The sequence below is a fragment of the Achroia grisella genome, unplaced genomic scaffold, assembly GCF_030625045.1.
Source record: "Achroia grisella isolate CSIRO2021 unplaced genomic scaffold, CSIRO_AGI_Agris_v1 utg540, whole genome shotgun sequence".
Lineage (NCBI taxonomy): Eukaryota > Metazoa > Arthropoda > Insecta > Lepidoptera > Pyralidae > Achroia > Achroia grisella.
Genome location: NW_026712925.1, coordinates 990,892 through 1,010,708, shown reverse-complemented (window position 1 = coordinate 1,010,708; position 19,817 = coordinate 990,892). Strand labels below are relative to the sequence as shown.

Here is a 19,817-nt window from a genome sequence, read left to right as displayed (position 1 = left end):
TTATTTACTTACTAAACATGTTATTTATGGTCATTCGTTCATTTTGTTAACTAATACAATAGAAGAAAAATTTAAGAAGTTAAAATTTCATCGCTGTTTTAACATTTCTTTTTTAACTTTTTACGTTTCTTTTTTATTGATTTTTAATAGGTGGCTGTATTATATTAATTATCATATAACTATGCGACTTTAGTATTGCATATATTTATATACCATATAAATATGGATGCATCACAATTAATTTTTTTATGAATATAAATACGTGTTTAATTTCGTTTATTATCTGCCAAATTTTAATGTGAATGAGAACTGCATTTTAATTTTAAATATTAATACAGTACTTGCTTGCAATGTAAGTTCAAATAAAATATAACACGGTTATTTGAATCAATCTAAAATAGTTCATTTGATGGTTCAGTAACACACTAAATCTATGTTTGATACAGTCAAGGGGCGCCGTACAGCAACAATCAATCAACGGTCCACGCCACGAGTATCGAAAACAAACCGGAGTTCTTATTTCAAAGTTACCGCCTTTTTATTTTTATTTTTTATTTTATTTTTAAACTTGCCCGTGACACTGACGCTAAGCTGCACTAATGAGTTTCGACATTAGCTTACTGCGACGGAAAACGACACGACTTTTTACGAATGGGTTAGACAGTACTTTGTGTTTTTTCTATTTAAAAAGAATCGTTACGAACGAATGATTATATAGAAATAATTGATTGGAAGTATAAGTGCCGATATTTTATTAATAATTAGAAATTTAATGTATACAATAATGCCTATTGTTTCCAAATTTATCTTATGTAATGCTCATGAATACGTATAGATACATAATGTATGGACTTTGACAAAGTCGTCTGTATACAAAAACCTCTTCTTCGGTACCATCTATAATCAAAGGAGTTAAGAAGATAATGTAATATACTACAACAGTTCCAATGTGTTTCTTAGAAGACCAGTGGCCTGCTTTGGGCTTTTCTGTGTATTAATATAATACCTATTAAAGGATTTTTCTTTTCATCACAATATCGGTTCTCTTTCTTTATAACAGTAATACAATTTCGTTATTATGAATAAGAGTGTCAAAATATATTTCTATTCTATCATATTTCTTTATTTCTTAAAATATCCAATTAGTTTAATATGTATAGGTATAAATAACTGGTATTATTCCATGAAGTTTTAAATATCTTACACAAACATATATATATATATATTACAGCTATCATTAAATCATACGTGTTGGTGCACGAGTGGGCCGTTAATAACCGGCAGGGTGAAATAAAGACCAACTCGACAGTTATGACACCTTTATTCGGCGGTGAAGTGTCACCATAAAGAATAAGACCGATCTGATTTATGTACACTAATCGACGACAGCTGAATATTGAATGAAGGCATAAGATGTATGTAAATACATCTACAGTACCAAATCTTATATAAAATTCTAACAGTGCATTAGAACAAGAACTAAGCACTGTAAATTAATATAATGTTGCAGTGCCTTAATTGTTTTTTATGACAGGAATGATAATCACTTTTTTATGTGACACACGTAGTATCCCTTGTGCATTGTCATTCTGGAGGGCTGTAACTTCATTGCAATATCTAAGCGCAATGAAATATAAAAAGGATACTTAAAAAGATGCTTGGCTCTGTCTCTCACTAAATTCAGCGATTTAGTGAGAGACAGAATAAATATATAATATTTGTACTTAGATTTAAATATTTTTTATGGAATATGGCACACTTTCTTTAAACCAAAATGAGATAGCTAACCAGTGGCAAATTTGGTATTAAACATTATTTTCAAATAATGTTAATAATATTGTACGATTTTTGTCTTTGCCAACTGGACGAAATTCTTTTTTTAAATTCTCTTATTTGTATATCAGTACGTACAATAATTATCTAAATATGTCTACATTCTTTCTTGCCTTATCTTTCACTGTCATGACGCAGATATAGTACATGTAATATAAGTTTGTGGACATATACAAAATGAGACATCCCGTCACAGTATTATTTATACAGAGATGACAGAGACATGTAGAGACAACTTAAAGATACCATGGTTTCTACTTCTTAATACCAATAAAATATTCACAATACTACTTTAGTAATAAATGTAATATACTTAATTTGGAATTAAGTGGATTAGTGGCGGCCCTATTATTTCAATAATAAATTTTTTCAATAACAGAAATAAAAAAAAGAGAGTGACGGAAATCTACCACGCCCTCTTCCTATGTTTACCGCTCATAACAATCCATACTAATATTAAAAATTCATGTATTTATATCTTGCTATCTGTTCGTTACCTTTTCACGACTAAACCGTTACAACGTCACGTGGATATAGAGTGAAACTTTATTCGCCTCGACCACTCATCATAACCATTCTTTGTCTCTGCTCTGCTACATAGATATTCCGTGCTGTTGAGTCCTCTGAGGACTATTCTGTTAGGATTTTGTGGTCTGCATTTTTTATTCTCTGGTATAACCCAACATCGCAGGTTTATTTTACAATAGAAATATGTTATATGTTAATATGTTTATAGTCTTAGATAAAGAATACGTACATCAGTATTATATGCCGCGTCTAAGGTTACAGTGATGTTACACAAACATTATTCCAGGTTATTCCCCTTGATAGTGTTTCCAGAGTGAGATATACAATCACTGTCCTTTATACAATTTTGTACATATTTATGTATAATTCCAATATCCTCAGAAACTAACAATAAAGATCTAAATATCTTCTAAGCAAATATTTACCATTGCGATTTTTTTTATAAATTACTTTGTAGTTAAAACATTTAAATAAATGATGGTAATTCTACTGAAATTCAATGTAATATAACATCAACTAAGCAAAATCAACACAAAATAATGTTGTGTTCTGAACTCGCATAATATTATCGATTACATTCGATTACAAACTATTCGATCACGTGTTCGCACTAACAATAATCTACGTTTGTTACAGATTACTCAGTGATTTCCATCGATGATTTCGTAATCTTGCTACTTTATGCTATTACCTTTACAATTTGCTTTGTTTATAATCTAATTATCTAAATAAGCATAATATGCGTATGCATTTTCTTGTTATAGTGCTGTTAGATTCTTAGGTTGAATAAATTGTTTATAGTAGTAGTAAATATTTGTAGACACTTGAACATCAATTGCATTCGTTGATATGAACAAGATATTTTCAGTTAAATTACCGACTTGACTAATGAAGTTGGAATTTTTCAATACGATATTATCTTAAATTTTGAAATATCTTTTATAGACCCGTGACAATTGTTATTTATTTTAATGTGTACTTTTCTGTGACTACTTATTGTGATGATATTTTTTAAATTGCTAATTTAAGCACTTTGTGGTCTGTTATTAACTATATATCGATTATGGTATTTTTTTACAAATCTTATTTCTCTTTGCCCTGATATGGTAAGAATTTTCAAAAATAAGAAAATGTAATTATTGTTATGTGTAAATTACTATCGTTATTGGACCAGTCCAAGCGTGTCTCATTAGGACAGGCACAAGCTATGCGATATCCGGTCCCTAATTAAAGGAACTATAGTTACGTCCCCATCCAGGATGTGACAGATTTGTCGTGATTTTTCTTTCTAAATTAGGTAATATACTAGGGATATAATACATCATTAAATTAATATGACTCTTCTGATCTCAAACATTGGTCGTAATATTTGAATTTTAAAATAAATATATTTTTCTGGTGCCGTACATGTTGCTGTCACATGAATTGAATTCTTAATTTTGAATATTTCTGAATATATTATAAGATATTTGAAGATTGCGTAATTTTTCCCGTCAGATTCTCATTGTCTGGTTTTTACATAGAAAAATCACTTATATCACTACTGAACCTACTGTTAATTACATTTCTAATAAATTGATTACATTCTTTAGATTGATGTTAGTTTTTTTCTGTAATAATGTTTTTTCTTCTACCATAATGATGTATATAGAAAGTACCTACCTATAATATAACTTAAAGCTTCATTGTGATAATGAGTCTTTCGTTGACTTGACGCAAGTATAATTTACTAATTTTTTTATAAAATTTAAAGAGTGATATAGATACAATAAAATTTAGTTTAAAGTTAGGAAGATGAAAATATATATTTTTTTTATTTGAAACTCATGTAAAGAAGAAAAGTTAAACGAAATTATTTGAAAATCATGTAGTTACCTTGATGACTCGATAGCGTCCACTAACTGTTATTAGAACAAAGTTGTTTTGTAAATATAGCACACAGTTGCGTTGATTACACTTTAAAATTAAAAAATATGTATATACGGCATATCAGAGTTGTTTCTGATTCTGGACAATAGTAAAGAGTAGTTAATCCTATTTAAAAATAATTTAATTCACTATAATTGCTGCTGGCAACTTGTCAACTATCATAATTTTTTGAAATATTTGTACTATTTTGTTTTTATATAGACTTGTTAGTGGGCCCTCTTGGGAATTATACATACATATACAATTATTAACGTTTTTTTTAATAAATAGTTGTAGTGTTACCGCTTTAACCAGAATAACTGAAAAACTATTTTTAATCTTAGCTATGTTACTTACAAAAAATCACTATCAAAGAAAGTGATGTATTATATATAATTTATTTATGTATTAGATAAAATTTGTATCGTGCGAATCCCTTTAATGTTTTTTTGTTAGCACAAAAATTATTAGAATCAACCAATAATTAAATTCTCCCACTGTATAAAATTATATTAAAATTATACTTTTCTCACATTAACATGTATAGTATAATACTAAATATAAAAATGAAATTATTGGATAATATGCACGACATCGTAGTTCTCTGGAATGGAAACGCATTAGTATCACGGGGCACATGATAACGTGATGTCTGTAATGCTGTTCATGTATATAGGCAATGGTTACCACTTACCATCTGGTAGGCCATAAGGTTATTTGCAATTTCAATAACGTAAAAAACTGACATCTGCAACAACAATATATATTACCTAGAGGCACTAAACTTTGAACATTTTATCCCAAACCAGATGAATCAGTAACTGATAGATATAGATAATTTTAAGAATAATTTATTATGATCCAGTCTTGAACAGAAGCCAATAAATTATGAAGCGTTAAAAAGTGGAAACGGGTGATATAGTGAGACAAGATCGAGCTGTCGCATACGTTTGGGTCTCAGAGTTGAGCGACAAATAGACAATTAACATCACCAATATATTATCTACATCCTTGTAGGACATTTCCAAATACATTTCTAAATAAAAATACTTTTTTAAATATTATTTTAATCTGTTGTATCACGCTTAGTCCTAACTGTAATTTGTGACACTTTAAAGAAAAGGTCTTCCGAAAATCCAGTACTGGTATAGACTTGGCTTAATTTTAGATATAGTTAAGTATTTTATATTAAATAGTTACTATATTAAATTTAAATATATCATACTTAAATCAATGTAGGTAAAGATAAATATTCTCACAATAAATGGTACTACCTATTGCGGATAAAGATCCTTTTTGCAATCAGTCCAAAAAAAGTAGAACGTAGTCATCTATATATGTAGGCGCAAATAAATATAACAGTTAAGTACAACGAAATTTTAAGATAAGGTATATTATCAACCGTTACTTTGTCGTTTATTTATAAATAATAATACCTATACAATTCTTGCAATTACAAAGGTACCGCCCCACTCTCGTCTAATAATCTCACCACTCAAAGATAAGCATTCCCTTCTTTATGGTCTAGCGACTACTCCAAACGATACCCTAGTAATTTGTCCTTATATCTGTAATAACAATATTATACAATAACATCATGTCAACATAATTTTTATACAATATACAGTTCCCGATTTGTTAATTGATTTTATTAATGGTTTAGAAGATTGTTTCACGATTCTTTTTCTTATAATAAAATCGACCATATTTGTTATAAGTTATATTTCAAATGAAAAGATTATTTCAAAAGAAATAACTAAAAACAATAATGAATAGAAAAGAATAGAAGATAATTCTTGTGAATTAAAAAGTAATAACTCTAGTAAAAGCTAAAAAGTAGAATGTTCTTAATATTTCTATTACCTCACATCCGTTGTAGCATAAATGTGTAAATAATGTAAATAAAAAAATAACACAATGATTGACTTATCTTTTATTTAGTAGTAACAAATTGAATGTCAATCGTCAAACAGGGCAATAAGTAAGTAAATTGGGTTCGTGCCCTTCAATATAGATAATCACGTTCATGACTGGGGTGAGGGCGACCCTACACGACCCGAACAGAAATATCCCGTTTACGGGTTAATCGTCGCCTCTGCATCATTGACTGAGAAATTCATTATTCATTCCCGCAATTGTTACTTAGATTTTTTGTAAGAAGTTATATCTTAACAATATAAGGTACATTTAACGTTATTTGTTGCAACACGATCTTTTCACACCCTTTACACTTTTATGAATTTAGACGCAAATTGAAAAATTATGTCATGCATATGATACGCATATGCATATTTATACCTAACTATACAAGTCAGGTATAAATATGCTAGTTCATAATAAATAAAATTACTTCTCATATAAAAATTATTGTATATTGTATTGTATTTTATTTTATTATTTTAGTATAAGAAAATCACTCTTCACTTGCTTCCTTTCCTCCTGACTGGTACTGTCTAACATTACCATCATCGCGATTCAGCAGTAAGGCTGCCTAGTGTTACCTCTGTGCCTTGTTTATTGTAAAGATATGTTTTTACATTTGTGGTGGTTAAAAAGGTTACTTTATGTAATTATATTTTCTGAGACAGGGAAAATAAAAAGTTTTTAATTTATATAATTTCATTGCCCTAATGATCTGGAAAGTTTTTTTATTAAATAATAATTATAATGAGAAGATGATATCACAAGTTTATTGTAGATAGATCAGGTTAGTTTTCAAACGCATAAGTCAACTTACAGCATCAATTATCGTTGTCATACTTTAGATGACCCTTCAACTGCAGTAATAGTACACGCCTAATCACAAAGCATATCAATATTGCCCAATAAAGTTGTCAAAATCGAATCACGGGCCCCTCGTCCCAATCAAATATGAACTACATATATGGTGTCCTTATGAGAAGATTAGTTGAACGGGTGCTGCTTGTAGGGACTGGCCTGTTCACAACACTGTAACTAATATATTTTTTTACACAACTAACTCTCATATCTATTTAATTTTTGCCTTTATTAATTAGTGCTATTTATATATTAAAACAAAAGTATTAAAACAATTATATATCACAATGGTGGCAATTAAGCATCGTTTTGTAAACGGTTATAAAACAAAGTTTACATTATTCCATTATTTAATTATTCCATGGTTACCATATTTTATTATTATTGTTATTAATTATTATCAAATTATTTTATTATTTAAGAGACTGATCTTAAATAATATTTTTTGTAATTTAAAACTTTGTTATACCAAATCGTTGTTTTTTAACTTCCATGATTTTAAGTTTAATTAGAACATATTATTTGGAAAGGAGATCTGCAGAAAAACAATTTATATTACTGTCTATATTTTTTTAAGATACTAGAACAAGCTGACGACCCACATTATAGTGCTAAGCGGTATCTTCACCTATATCCATAAACAGCGATATGGACATCACGTTATCACGTTATCATTGGGCACCCGTGATACTACTCAAGCGTTGCCATTATAATGGCCACTAAAATGTCATACCTCCTGTCTCCTGTAATTCGCTGCCTAAGATATTACAATTTAAAAATTTTATTTTCTGCGCATTGCTATAAACGAAAAACAAATTGCCAAAGATGACCAAACGAATAACCGCGAGAATGTCATTACCATTGGTGTATTGTTTAAATTTATGATAGAAGATGGGTGTGTGAGTTACATCGTATTAACATCCCTCACTGTCTTAATGTTAAATATTTTCAATCGAGACATGTCCAGGCGAACGGAAGCGGACCTTCGTATGCGAGCCGCATACTGACGATCTGGTAACGATCTTTCATACAACCTCACATTATAACGAATGTATATTTGTCTATTGAAAACAAAGCATGCGTATAATAAGATAATGTATGTGTGATCCAAAGCCCTAGCTATAAATATGAAAGTCTTGTTAATTTATAAACATAACATAAATTAATTATTAATCTTAATAAATCTATTTTACACAAAGACCAATTTATTTTCTGTAATTACTGCAATATTCAGCGAAATGATATGTATATTGCAAAAAACAACGATCTATGTGCTGCAGTGCACCTTGATTTCAAATTTTATTAAGATCTACTAGAGAAAAGGTAATAACTATGTAGATAGACACATTCAAATTTATAATATTACCGCTAATATTAGATTATTTATTATTGCGACCCTTATTGCTTCGTAACGATAAAAATATTTTAGAATCTTTATTGTTTTTATTAATAAAATACAACCCGTCTGAATATTAATTACTCTATCTTATTACTTTATACATATGATTTTTTTAATCTTTAAATATTTATTGAATTTACTCGTTAAAAATAAAAAATCTAATCAAATCTTTCCTCTTTATACTATTCATAATTCAAGTGCTTCACAATACTAACCAAGCAACAAAAGATCTAGAATTACATTTGTAAGCAAACTTCTTACTATGTGTTTTAATTCACAGTCTAAATGATGTCGTTTTTTTTCCTTAGTGCGATGAGGGTGGCGGCATTGCTGAGAGCATCAAGAGTGAGCCTCCAGAGGCAGAAGAGCCCAGAGCGATGCAGAAGGTGCCATCACTCTCCGACCTGTCGGACCCTGAGGCTTCACTAGGTATGTGATTATATCTTTATTTTATTATATAAAAAGGCGTAAAAGTTTGTCTTTTTGGTTAAACGCTCTAATCTCGGAATTTCGAATTGAAAAAATATTTAGGGTTAGATAGTCAATTTATAGAGGAAGGCTATGGCCTGGAGTAGAGCAGTAATGCAAAATGTTGTAAAAAATGTAACTCAAAGTTTAGCGAGTCAGCTAACACCTACATTATACGTAAATTACAACTACAACCCACATTGTAGAAACAAATAAATATAAAAGGTTGTATCATTATAAAGAAGTTTCTGTTAAAATATATCTCTGGCCGTCGATACGAGACGATATTCTAATGTTGATTTTTTAATATTTTTCTTTAATTCTTTTATGTTAATATATTTTGTTTTTCTAATGAGACAGTACACTGAGTATATTACCGCAATGTTTTACAGCCTTGCACTTTTTAAATTATAGTTATGTGCGATAGTATACTCGTACTTTTCAATACTTTATATAACTCCCAATAAATGAAACAAGCTAGCAAAATTAAAAAAAAACCTAAAAATACAAAACTATTTATTTGCCTGTGATAGGACACTATTTCACGGTTTTACAGGCAAATAAATATGATATTATTATAAATGATCCAAATTAGCTATTAGATTAAGGAACCCTAAAAAATCACCTACCGTACAAATACAGCGATGTTCCTCATAATCTCCCCTAACAAGCGTGAAGGTTGAATGTTCCAATCATCGCATCCATTAGATCACCCTCTCACTAAATCACTTGGAGGAGAGGAAGCCCCCGGTGTCCGGACTCCGAAGTGGCCGTCCTGCCATCCTGTAGGTACATTTTCTGCACGTGCCGGTAACAGATTTATGCCAACTAAAAATAACAGGACATTATACATATACAGAACAGACACATAGTATATCTTTTTTATAAAAATAATAGGATTAAAACATATTTTTTAAGTTTTTTTAAATTATATACTTGGTAATAAACATTATATTGTTTATTACCAAGTTAATTTAAGAAATTCAAATAACTTTATACCTTATTAAATTATACAATTACGACTATGAACATAAATTTCGTAATTGTAAAATTTCAGTTTTTAAACTTATTTCCAAGGGGAATCGAAACATCGACCATAGGAAGTAAAACAGTGCGCTAAATCACTTAACCACCGTGAAAAAATAAAAAATAAGGCTTACCTAAGAGCCCGAAAGGTCCTATATGAATAATTTTTTTTTCTTTGACTTGTCAGAGTAAAAACGCAAGTTCAACACTCCAAGCTCCTTTTGCAAAAAAAAACAACCATACCAACGCTCACGCATTATGTAAAACAGCAACAGTTTCTTTGTAACTCAATGATTAGATAGCAGACCTTGAGATGTAAGGGATAACGCGATAGCGATCAGAAAGTACAACTTGCTTATAAAATCAGTCAAAAAATATATAAGACGATACTGACCCCTATTACTTGAACATTATCTAATTTTAATTGAATTAGCTCGTATACCTATTTATATCAATCAGTTGACAATGTAATAATTAACTATCATATGTCTTTACCTACAGTACACTTTTTTAGAAGTCAGTTTCTTGTATTAACTTCTAAAATACACCATTCTTATAAGTTTTATTCTGTTATATCCAAAAAGCATAAAAGTCTAATTCATCGAATCGTATATCTATGTATAACTTATATCGTACATATGACACTAAGACTAAACCGACAATCAAACGACACCTTCATTTGGTTGATGGTTACAAAGCACCGGCGAACACTGATGATTAGCAAATAGTCGAAGCCCGAATAGGATAATGCGCCGCATCCTCGTTAGGATGGTGCAGTTTCAGGACTGATGCTTCCATAACCCACTTTGTATCGGTGAAAATAGATGGAACTTCCCCTACACGTAATGAATCCATTTAGTGCAGTACATACTATGCATACAACATATTATAATATTACGAATACTCGTATTAATGTGAATTCTTAGCAATACCTTTGATTGACAAATGATTTAGATTATACTTAATAATATTACTGATATTTGTTATATTGATATTTACAGTTATATATACAGTTACCAAATTGTTTAAGTACTTGCTTTATTATTATACTACGGCTCTACATTATTTATATTCTTTAAGGTTAAGAACTCGAAAATATTCAAGATAACAAGTTTAAATGTAATATTCATATATACAGAAATTATATCGGAAAAATTTTAATTTGTATAAATATTTACCAAATTTAAAATCGATACGAACCTCTACATATATTATAAAAAACCTAAAGCTATTGTTAATGTGTTAAAATTCATTGATTACCGTCGTGCTTCCACTTACATCGTGTATCAATAATTACTAACCAGTTAACAAGACATTGTTACATGTAAATTAATTACGACCGTAAAACTAATAATTTAAATATTTAGTTCATTTATTGAATTTTTATTTTCGTGATTATTTGAACGGAGTCATGGACGGGACGGGGATGGACGTCCCTGTCACAACATATCACAACTGTAGCACTCCCTAGCGTAGCTATGTAACGTCATATATTTTGCAGTTTTATTCAATTTTAACAAATAGGTTTCTTAAAGATTTTCTTAAATAGTTCAAATTTCGTAAATTGAAAAGTGATATTATAAATCTTAAAACTCCTTCTACCCCTTATCACACTTTGTCGACCCCCTCCCGCTGATGCGTGACATAGATTCCTTTAGAACATCATAATAAAACCTTCTCCATAGATATATCTTAGGTAGGTACGTTCGTTCAGTTTCTTTTCACATCTAATTATATTTGTCGCAAGTATAATGAACTCATCACGTTGAAAACTTGAAAGTGTGTGCACTCTCCCGGGTGGGCTGCTGTGTATACGGGCCCATTGTTTTGTGTGTCTGTCTGTATTCGACGTGGGAACAAGGCATAATGTGCACTACTACCGAGAGCGCACACGTTGCATTTGTGTTTAGTCTGAAGGTGATATTTACTATGCAGTGAATTCTCTCATAATATACATCTGTTACCTACTTGACTTATCTAAGTAAATTTTGATTACTTAAATAACAAAATGACGCAACCTGTTTTTATACTTTAATTTGATTATTATAGAAAACATTTATATTACCGTAAAACATGTAACTTCACAACCATACATATGAGTATATAATTACCACGAAATATTTTATATACTTACTAGCTACTCGCCTCGGCTTCGCACGAGTGTACATGTATTATATATATAAACCTTCCTCTTGAATCACTCTATCTATTAAAAAAACCTCTACAAAATCCGTAGTATTAAAGATTTAAGTATTCATAGGGACGGACAGACAGCGACAGCGACTTTGTTTTATACTATGTAAGATATAAATTTAATACACAATATAGCTACACCTACTAAATGTAAAAAAAAAATACGGCTTAACATTGTTTTCTAACAGTTACCTATTCGTAGAATACTATATATAGTGTAAACATAAAAAATCTACAGTCAACATTTAGTTTTTATTCACCCGACGATATAGAAATTAAGTCGTGATCCTCATTGTATCCATTTATGTATTAAAATGTTTCCCATTCATTATTCTTCCATTCAATATTTATTTAAAAGAGCAACACACAAGTTTCTTACTCGTTCTCCTTGTGATAAGTCTGCGTTCTGAAGGAGTGGTAGAATAAAAAAATATAAATATTAAAAAATGCTTGTATTAAGTTTATTTAAATAAAGATTATTTCTATTCTATTCTAAAAAATGTCTACTATATTTGTTTTAAAATATTTTCATTGCAATAAATAATACAATAAATGCTTACAAATACATGGCATTGCAGCCAATGCATGACTGAATCTACTTGTATAAGTGTATATGAATGCAATATCCACAAGTACTGAATCATTTCGTCTGGTCTCGGCACATTGCCCACTTTGATTATTGTGTCTTAGATATTCGCCGATCGAAATTATACCACAAAGTATTTATTATAATGTCTATAAAAGTAGGATTTTAAAAATACTGCAATATTCGATATTGTTCGTACAATTCAGTTGCAGAACAGCTTGCTTTGTAAGCTATGTTACGGTTCAAGGTTTAAATTATAAGATAAGGACATAACATCTTAGTCCTCTGGGATGACAGTACGTGACTACATTCATGGGCGTCATATGATAGCGTGATGAGTCTAGTGCTGTTCATGTGTACAGCTGCAGTTCCAACTTAATTTCAGGTGGTCCGTGTAATGTATTGTTGCTTATAAGTATACAATAATACAAACGAAGACTTCAAACCTATTGCTACTATTTTATGCACTAATTATATCTACGATGCTATAACAATTAATAACGTTATCAGTTATACTTGCCTACACATACTTGTATCCCTATATACAAACTACACATCCCTTGTATGTACGTAAGTACCTATACCTATACGGAATATTGGAACAAAACATGCTTGAAGACATTTGCAATAAATCATTATACAACACATATGACATATAGGTATCTAACCTTAACCGCCTGTTACATTATATTTTTTAATTTAATTTACCCACAGTTTTAACTTAAATGTAACATTATTCAAACAGTTTGTTAACTGTTTTAAGTTCTATATAAAAAAATCTGTACAGGTCTAGACGTAAACGGTATATAATGAAGTTAAAGAACTTTCTCAAGGACGTAAAGTATTGTAAAAAATATTTGTATACCCTTTATATAAATAGCAGTCATATGATCAATTCATTTATGAAAAAATCTAAATTTGTTTTCATATTTCTTGTTTGTTTCTTAGTTCAAAGGTCCAATTTCATAATTTTAAGGCTTTCGGTTTAGTATAGTACTTCTACTACAAACCTTGTTTATAAAAAAGGGAAAAATCGCTTATTCCGTGAATTTATGTACCTACTTCGTAAATAATAAAACATTGTGTAGCCATGGACAAGCACATATCATAATGATAATAATAAAAATAAACGGTCAGTAGCCGGTTATCGTATCAGCCATGTATCAACTAACTATAACATTGTTAGTTAGCAATTTGTTTGACGCTATCTCGCACACCCAAGTGACTCATGGCCAGAGAGATTTTAAACAGTAGCCGCACGCATTATTTATGTATCTTTATAATTATCACTCAATATTATATCTACAGTATATATTTATTTTCTTCACATAATTATATTCGTTTATTTGTGTATGTAGGACGAGTATTTGTTATATTGTCTGATTTATTGTTACTCAAGTAAATATTTCTTTATTTCTGTTAATTATACTATTTCGCAGTTTATATTTATCACAAAATATTAAAAATGTAATGTTGAATAATATTTCTTTTGAAGAGCAACTTCTAAGTCTCTGGCTATTTCTTGGTTCAGTCCGAATTCTTCTTTCTTCCCGATCATAAAAAAAATATATGAATATTCAACAGTGCGTATATTAAGTTTATTTATAAAGATTAATTCTATTGAACGAAAATTATTATAAAAATTATTTAAAAAAATATTATAAATTATATATTATTGGTTTCTGAAATTTATGTTACAAGTATTTGAGCTTTGAGCGTTGAAACTAGTTGCTAGATTTTAATATGATAAAAATAATAAAAAGAAATAAAAAACAAGTCAGTGTGGTGTCCACACGTTACCTCAGGATGTTGCGGTGTCCACTTCCCGCGCATGTTGCCTGGCATGTACAGGATGTTGCCAAAACTACAGTCGCTACTTTGTGTATATTCTCAAATCCCGTCTACTAAAATTACAACGTTCCTTAGAAAACAATTCCACAATGAGTTTATAAACATCTTACATATTCATTCATTAATGAACATTACAATAGTTTGTACATTTGTTATATTTACATGTTTTTAAAATAGTGTTTACAATTTCTTATCTTAAATTTGACTTGTCTTATTTGTTGCAAATTAATTAAATATAATTAAAGCATTTATAACAATGCAATTCTTATTCTAATTGTTTAATTACTTAGGTTTCCATAATACTTATGTCATAAGAAATATCCGGATCTGTAGTATTATAATTTACTATACTAGCATATACTATTTCTGTCTACTTCTTAATTAATATGCCGTATGCTGTGTTAGCTTGACTGGTTATCTCTTTTAGAGATAAGTTCACAATTGCACATTGTCTCTAGTTAAAATGATTGCTATATGTGAATGAAAAATATTTGAATATAGGTACACACACACACACGAGAGTTTTTGTAAATATTATAATTGATACAAGAAACTCTACTGAATGTATGTATATAAATCCACATTTGTTTTCTATAACAGTAAGTTGACAACAGTAAATTTTATATATTAATAATTTAAAATCTGAATTAAGTATAAGACTTTAGACAGCATGGTGCGTAAAAAGTTTTTTATGCTTAATCAAGTCGAAACGGTTTCAAGTGTCACCTGGTACAAAAAAACGAGTATGGCAATTCATTCCCTATGGGAATATTATTAAAGCTTTAAATAGCTTCTGTACTTATAAAATTTACTTTTTTATAGTCATTATAACATATGTGGATTGTGGAAACTTAAGCACTTGCGTGTCATATGGTGCAATCGTGATCAATGGTGACAGCTATCACGAATTAAAAAACTTAACTTCCCAGTGCTCAGTTTTTAAGTTCATATAGCTACTATTATCATAAGCTTAAAGCTCAAAATCAAATAAATCCATAAACAATTAGGATTTAAGTCAATTTGCTCATAAATTTCTACTATCACATATATTTGCTGACGACTTGATATTATTAATTCTTATACGTTATATTTAATAATGATAGTACACATTTTAAATCTGCCAATATCTGATTTAAATATATAGATTGTCTGCATTTTCTAAGACTCATATAATCTTTGCAGCTTTGGAAAATATGACAAAACTGTCTTTATGTTTAGTAAATACATACCTATATTAATAAAACTTGCACAAAGACTAACTACGACAATAAATATAACTAAATCATAAGAAAATCTGAACAATTTATTGTAAAATATCTACGCACTTTACTTACGTATCTATATCATTATAACAAAGCAAAGTATCAACGTATATTCTGTCACATAAATAACAAAATACAGTTATTAATATTTCTCGTAATATAATAATTTCACACAACGACCGTGATATCTCGGCTCCTTGTTCGCTGCACACGAGATAAATGATTGTACATTACATCTGAGTAAATACGGTGATATGTTTATGTTACGGTTCAAATGTTTGGGCACGGCTTTGTACTCTGTAAATACTATATATAGGTACATTTACTGTACTATATATTTACATATAAACTAATCTCTAACCAACTGTATTATTAAGTGAAAAATTTGCTCTGTGTACCAACACAAAATTTCGGCAGAAATAAAATAATAAATACATATTGTGTAAAATTATTTACGAAATAGTATGTAAGTTATAGGCAGAAAATTTATAATTGACAAGCACGTATAATATGTACATACAGACAAATAAGAGTTAAGAGTCAATTATTATAAATTTTTATTATAGAATTTTTTATCATGGCTACTAAAACATAAAAACAATGTTTCCTGCTCTACAATTAAATTGAGCTTTCATGCAAACTTTAAAAATAACCAAAAAATTGTCTGTGCCTGCTAATTTAAGTAGGTGTAAATGATCTCAGTATATTTAGTTAATAGGCACCACCTAATTATTCTGTACCAGACTGTTTCTTCATTCAAATAGAAAGCTGAGCTTACATACGAATACAAATAAGTATAGAAATACGGAATACTTCATAACTCATCACAAAATATTACACTTGGAGCGAATAAATACCAAACGAACGTTCTAAACTTTACGACCACAAAGCTGCAAACTATTTCTGTAGTCAGTTTCTATGTTGACACAAGAAAATTCTCATGAATGCCTACCATGTTGGCTCAAATAAACACGTGTTCACTTACACAAGTGTAGTTGGAGCGTCGAGACGCTGGATCTGCTTGCACACAGATATACCTCCATTCATAAATATGGTCGTGAATGGCGCTGACCGAGGCGAAAGCTACGAAGGAGTCATGCTCGCCTGGTAATTCTACAGACCAATCGGCCGACATGTTGTTTTATTTGTCGACCAACTGACCGCTGATGGTGGTCGATCGAAGATAATTGCTTTGTGGTAGAATAGATGTAACAGTTATTTGATTCTTTTCATACAACGCATAACAAGACATCTTAGTTTTTTGAAAACATTTATACATAGTGAAAATGATCAATCAATCAGTTATCACTGTTTTTGCCATTATTGTATTGTTGTTGATACCTCGTGAGATTATTGATTTCAGTAATAGTACAAGGTTTTAATAATAACTACATAATACGAAATTGCTTGATCAAATCAATGCTACTGTGATTACATTTATTGTATATATACATTTAAAGTATAAGTAAAACATCGTAAAATAGTTATATTATTCACTACTACCGGTAAACTATACCATTATCCTTGAAGTAAATGGTAATAACTCTGAACCAAATGCAGAAGACTGCAAAAATTCAATAAACATATAAGAATTTTTATTATCTACATTTGAACAACAATCTAAAAGAATTATTAAGTCGGTTCAAAATTGTAATCACCAAAAATAGAGTCGTATTGAACCTATTTATTTTAGTTGGTCTACTTCAACTAAATGTTTTTTTATAGGCAAATTTCTATTAACATTCTTTAGTACACCTGTAAGAGTTATGTATTGTATGATTATTATTGAGTACTAGCTTTTGCCCGCGGCTTCGCTCGCGTTAATTTATACCCTTAGAGGTCGAATTAATCAAAATTCTTTCTTAGAGAATATCTACGTCATAGCAGCTTTATGCATGCAAAGCCCGGTTTAAAATTGACAAAGTTTCATACACGCTTTCATTCCCTATTTTATTCCCTTGGGGGTAGAATTAATCAAAATCCTTTTTTAGAGGATGCCTACGTCATATCATCTACCTGCATGCAAAATTTCAGCCCGATCTGTCCAGTAGTTTGGGCTGTGCTTTGATAGATCACTATGTCAGTCACCTTTGAGTTATATATATAATATTAAGATATTGTAACTATGTATTGTTTTTATACATAAATACCATAGAGACATTGGAATTGAAATTCTTTTTTTATGTTAAAAGCTTGTCAATGTCAGCCATAACTGTTAAATAAAACACTTTAGCCAAGTAAATGTTTTTTATGCTGACATTTTTATTAATTTGAATATACTATTGTTTAAAGTCCCATAGATTATGCACGTCGCATCGGCGCCTGCGTACGCGCATCCAAATGGGCTCGTCGTCACCTCTCAGCAAGAGCTACTGAGTACTTTGCATACTAATATTCTCAATCACGTACTCGCATACAAATTTATTATATCCCAACGTTAACATTAACTTTTAAATTAAATGTTATAATATTCAGCTATAGATACCTATATACTGAATTCCACAATAGCCATTCGACATTCAAGTATTTTTCAGTATATTTATTTAAAATGTAAATAAATATAGGTACTATAAACTCAAATCTAGAATGTATACTTAAATGTAGAAATTTCATTATATTTCATAAAAGTAACCACTTTCGTTTGGAAATTATAATGTTATAGACGGACAAGCACATTGACAAAGGTGTATACCATACCTCTTTTGTGACATTGAGATTTAAAATGTAAAAGATATCTTTAATATGATACTATTAACAAACTGATCTTTTTTAAAACACGCAAAGTGACAGGCGTAATCCAAAACATTGGCTTATCCGCTTTATACTCGTATGATGTCAGAATTATTGTATAGTGTTAGTTTTACCTGTAGACATTTTACTTGACTAAGCATGGAAAGTATTTAGATCGTTTGAAAAACTAATTTTAAAACTGCCAACAACTAGTTAAACATCACCTGTCTAAAAATATATCCATTAAGCACCTATAATTACCTCGATGACAAGATTTTTTAAATTCGCGTTAATTTCTCATTTGGTAATTTCCATAAGAACCATAAAATCGGCTATTCTCAAAATGGTGTCCTAAAATATGATTTATTAATGCAATAAATCCGTTGCTCGCTCGTAACGACACACTGGGACGTTTGAATTGTTGCCAACTTGCTGCAAATTGGCTACATTTTCTATAACTGTAACTGTACATATTATCTGCATTGGAATTATGAATCAAATGCACTTGGTATCTTTTCTCTCCAATGGGCTTCACTGGAATCAATAAAAACTTATGTAGAGGAAACAAAATTAACAACTATACTGTGGAATCTTATTAGGTTAGCATTATTACTATATACTGGAACATTACTTGGAAGAAAACAGAACACCCAAAAATAGTTTGTAAACAAAGGATGCGCGTGCGCGTATAAAGGTAAACAGACATTCATTCATGTGCTAGCTACGCCATCTATGTTGCACCCACGAAGTTTTATAAGTATCGTGCTTTGCTTAATAACGTTCATTCCCGCCGCTAGGTGGCTCAATCCTCTCAGAAGTTTCAATATACGCCAACAGATGGCGTTCTTGTACCTAAAAAATTGAATTAAAATAAATTCAACATATGAAGTATATATAATAGACATTAATAAATGTATTTTACAATATTAATAATATAAATCAAACGTGATTATTATATACCTTTTATATGTTGGTAATTACTTGAGTTATTTATACTTTATTTATTTGCAAATATTTCAGTTTTATTTATTGTTTTTTAATAAATATAAGAATGTATGTAGTACATGTTGTGTGATGCGTACCGTTGTTTGTGTGGATGTGACGTCACGATGCCGGGGCCGGGGGTGCGTGAGTGCGGGAGGCGAAGCGTGGGAACTTTGCGGCAGGTGCGCGCGCGCCGGCCACTGATCCTGAACACGCACACTACGATAACACCCACCTACATGTTTACAACCTTACATAGGTACACATACCC

General features: G+C 30.1%; 1 protein-coding gene across 2 annotated transcripts in view; it reads left to right on the top strand.

Moving 5' to 3' along the window:
• Window positions 1–19,817, top strand: part of LOC131847552 (ETS-like protein pointed) — a 159,661-nt gene that overhangs the window by 34,817 nt on the left and 105,027 nt on the right. For both annotated transcript variants that reach the window (XM_059197133.1, XM_059197131.1), the window contains exon 3: window positions 8,755–8,875. In XM_059197133.1, the coding sequence (XP_059053116.1) occupies window positions 8,755–8,875 (121 nt within the window). The remainder of the gene's footprint in view (window positions 1–8,754; window positions 8,876–19,817) is intronic.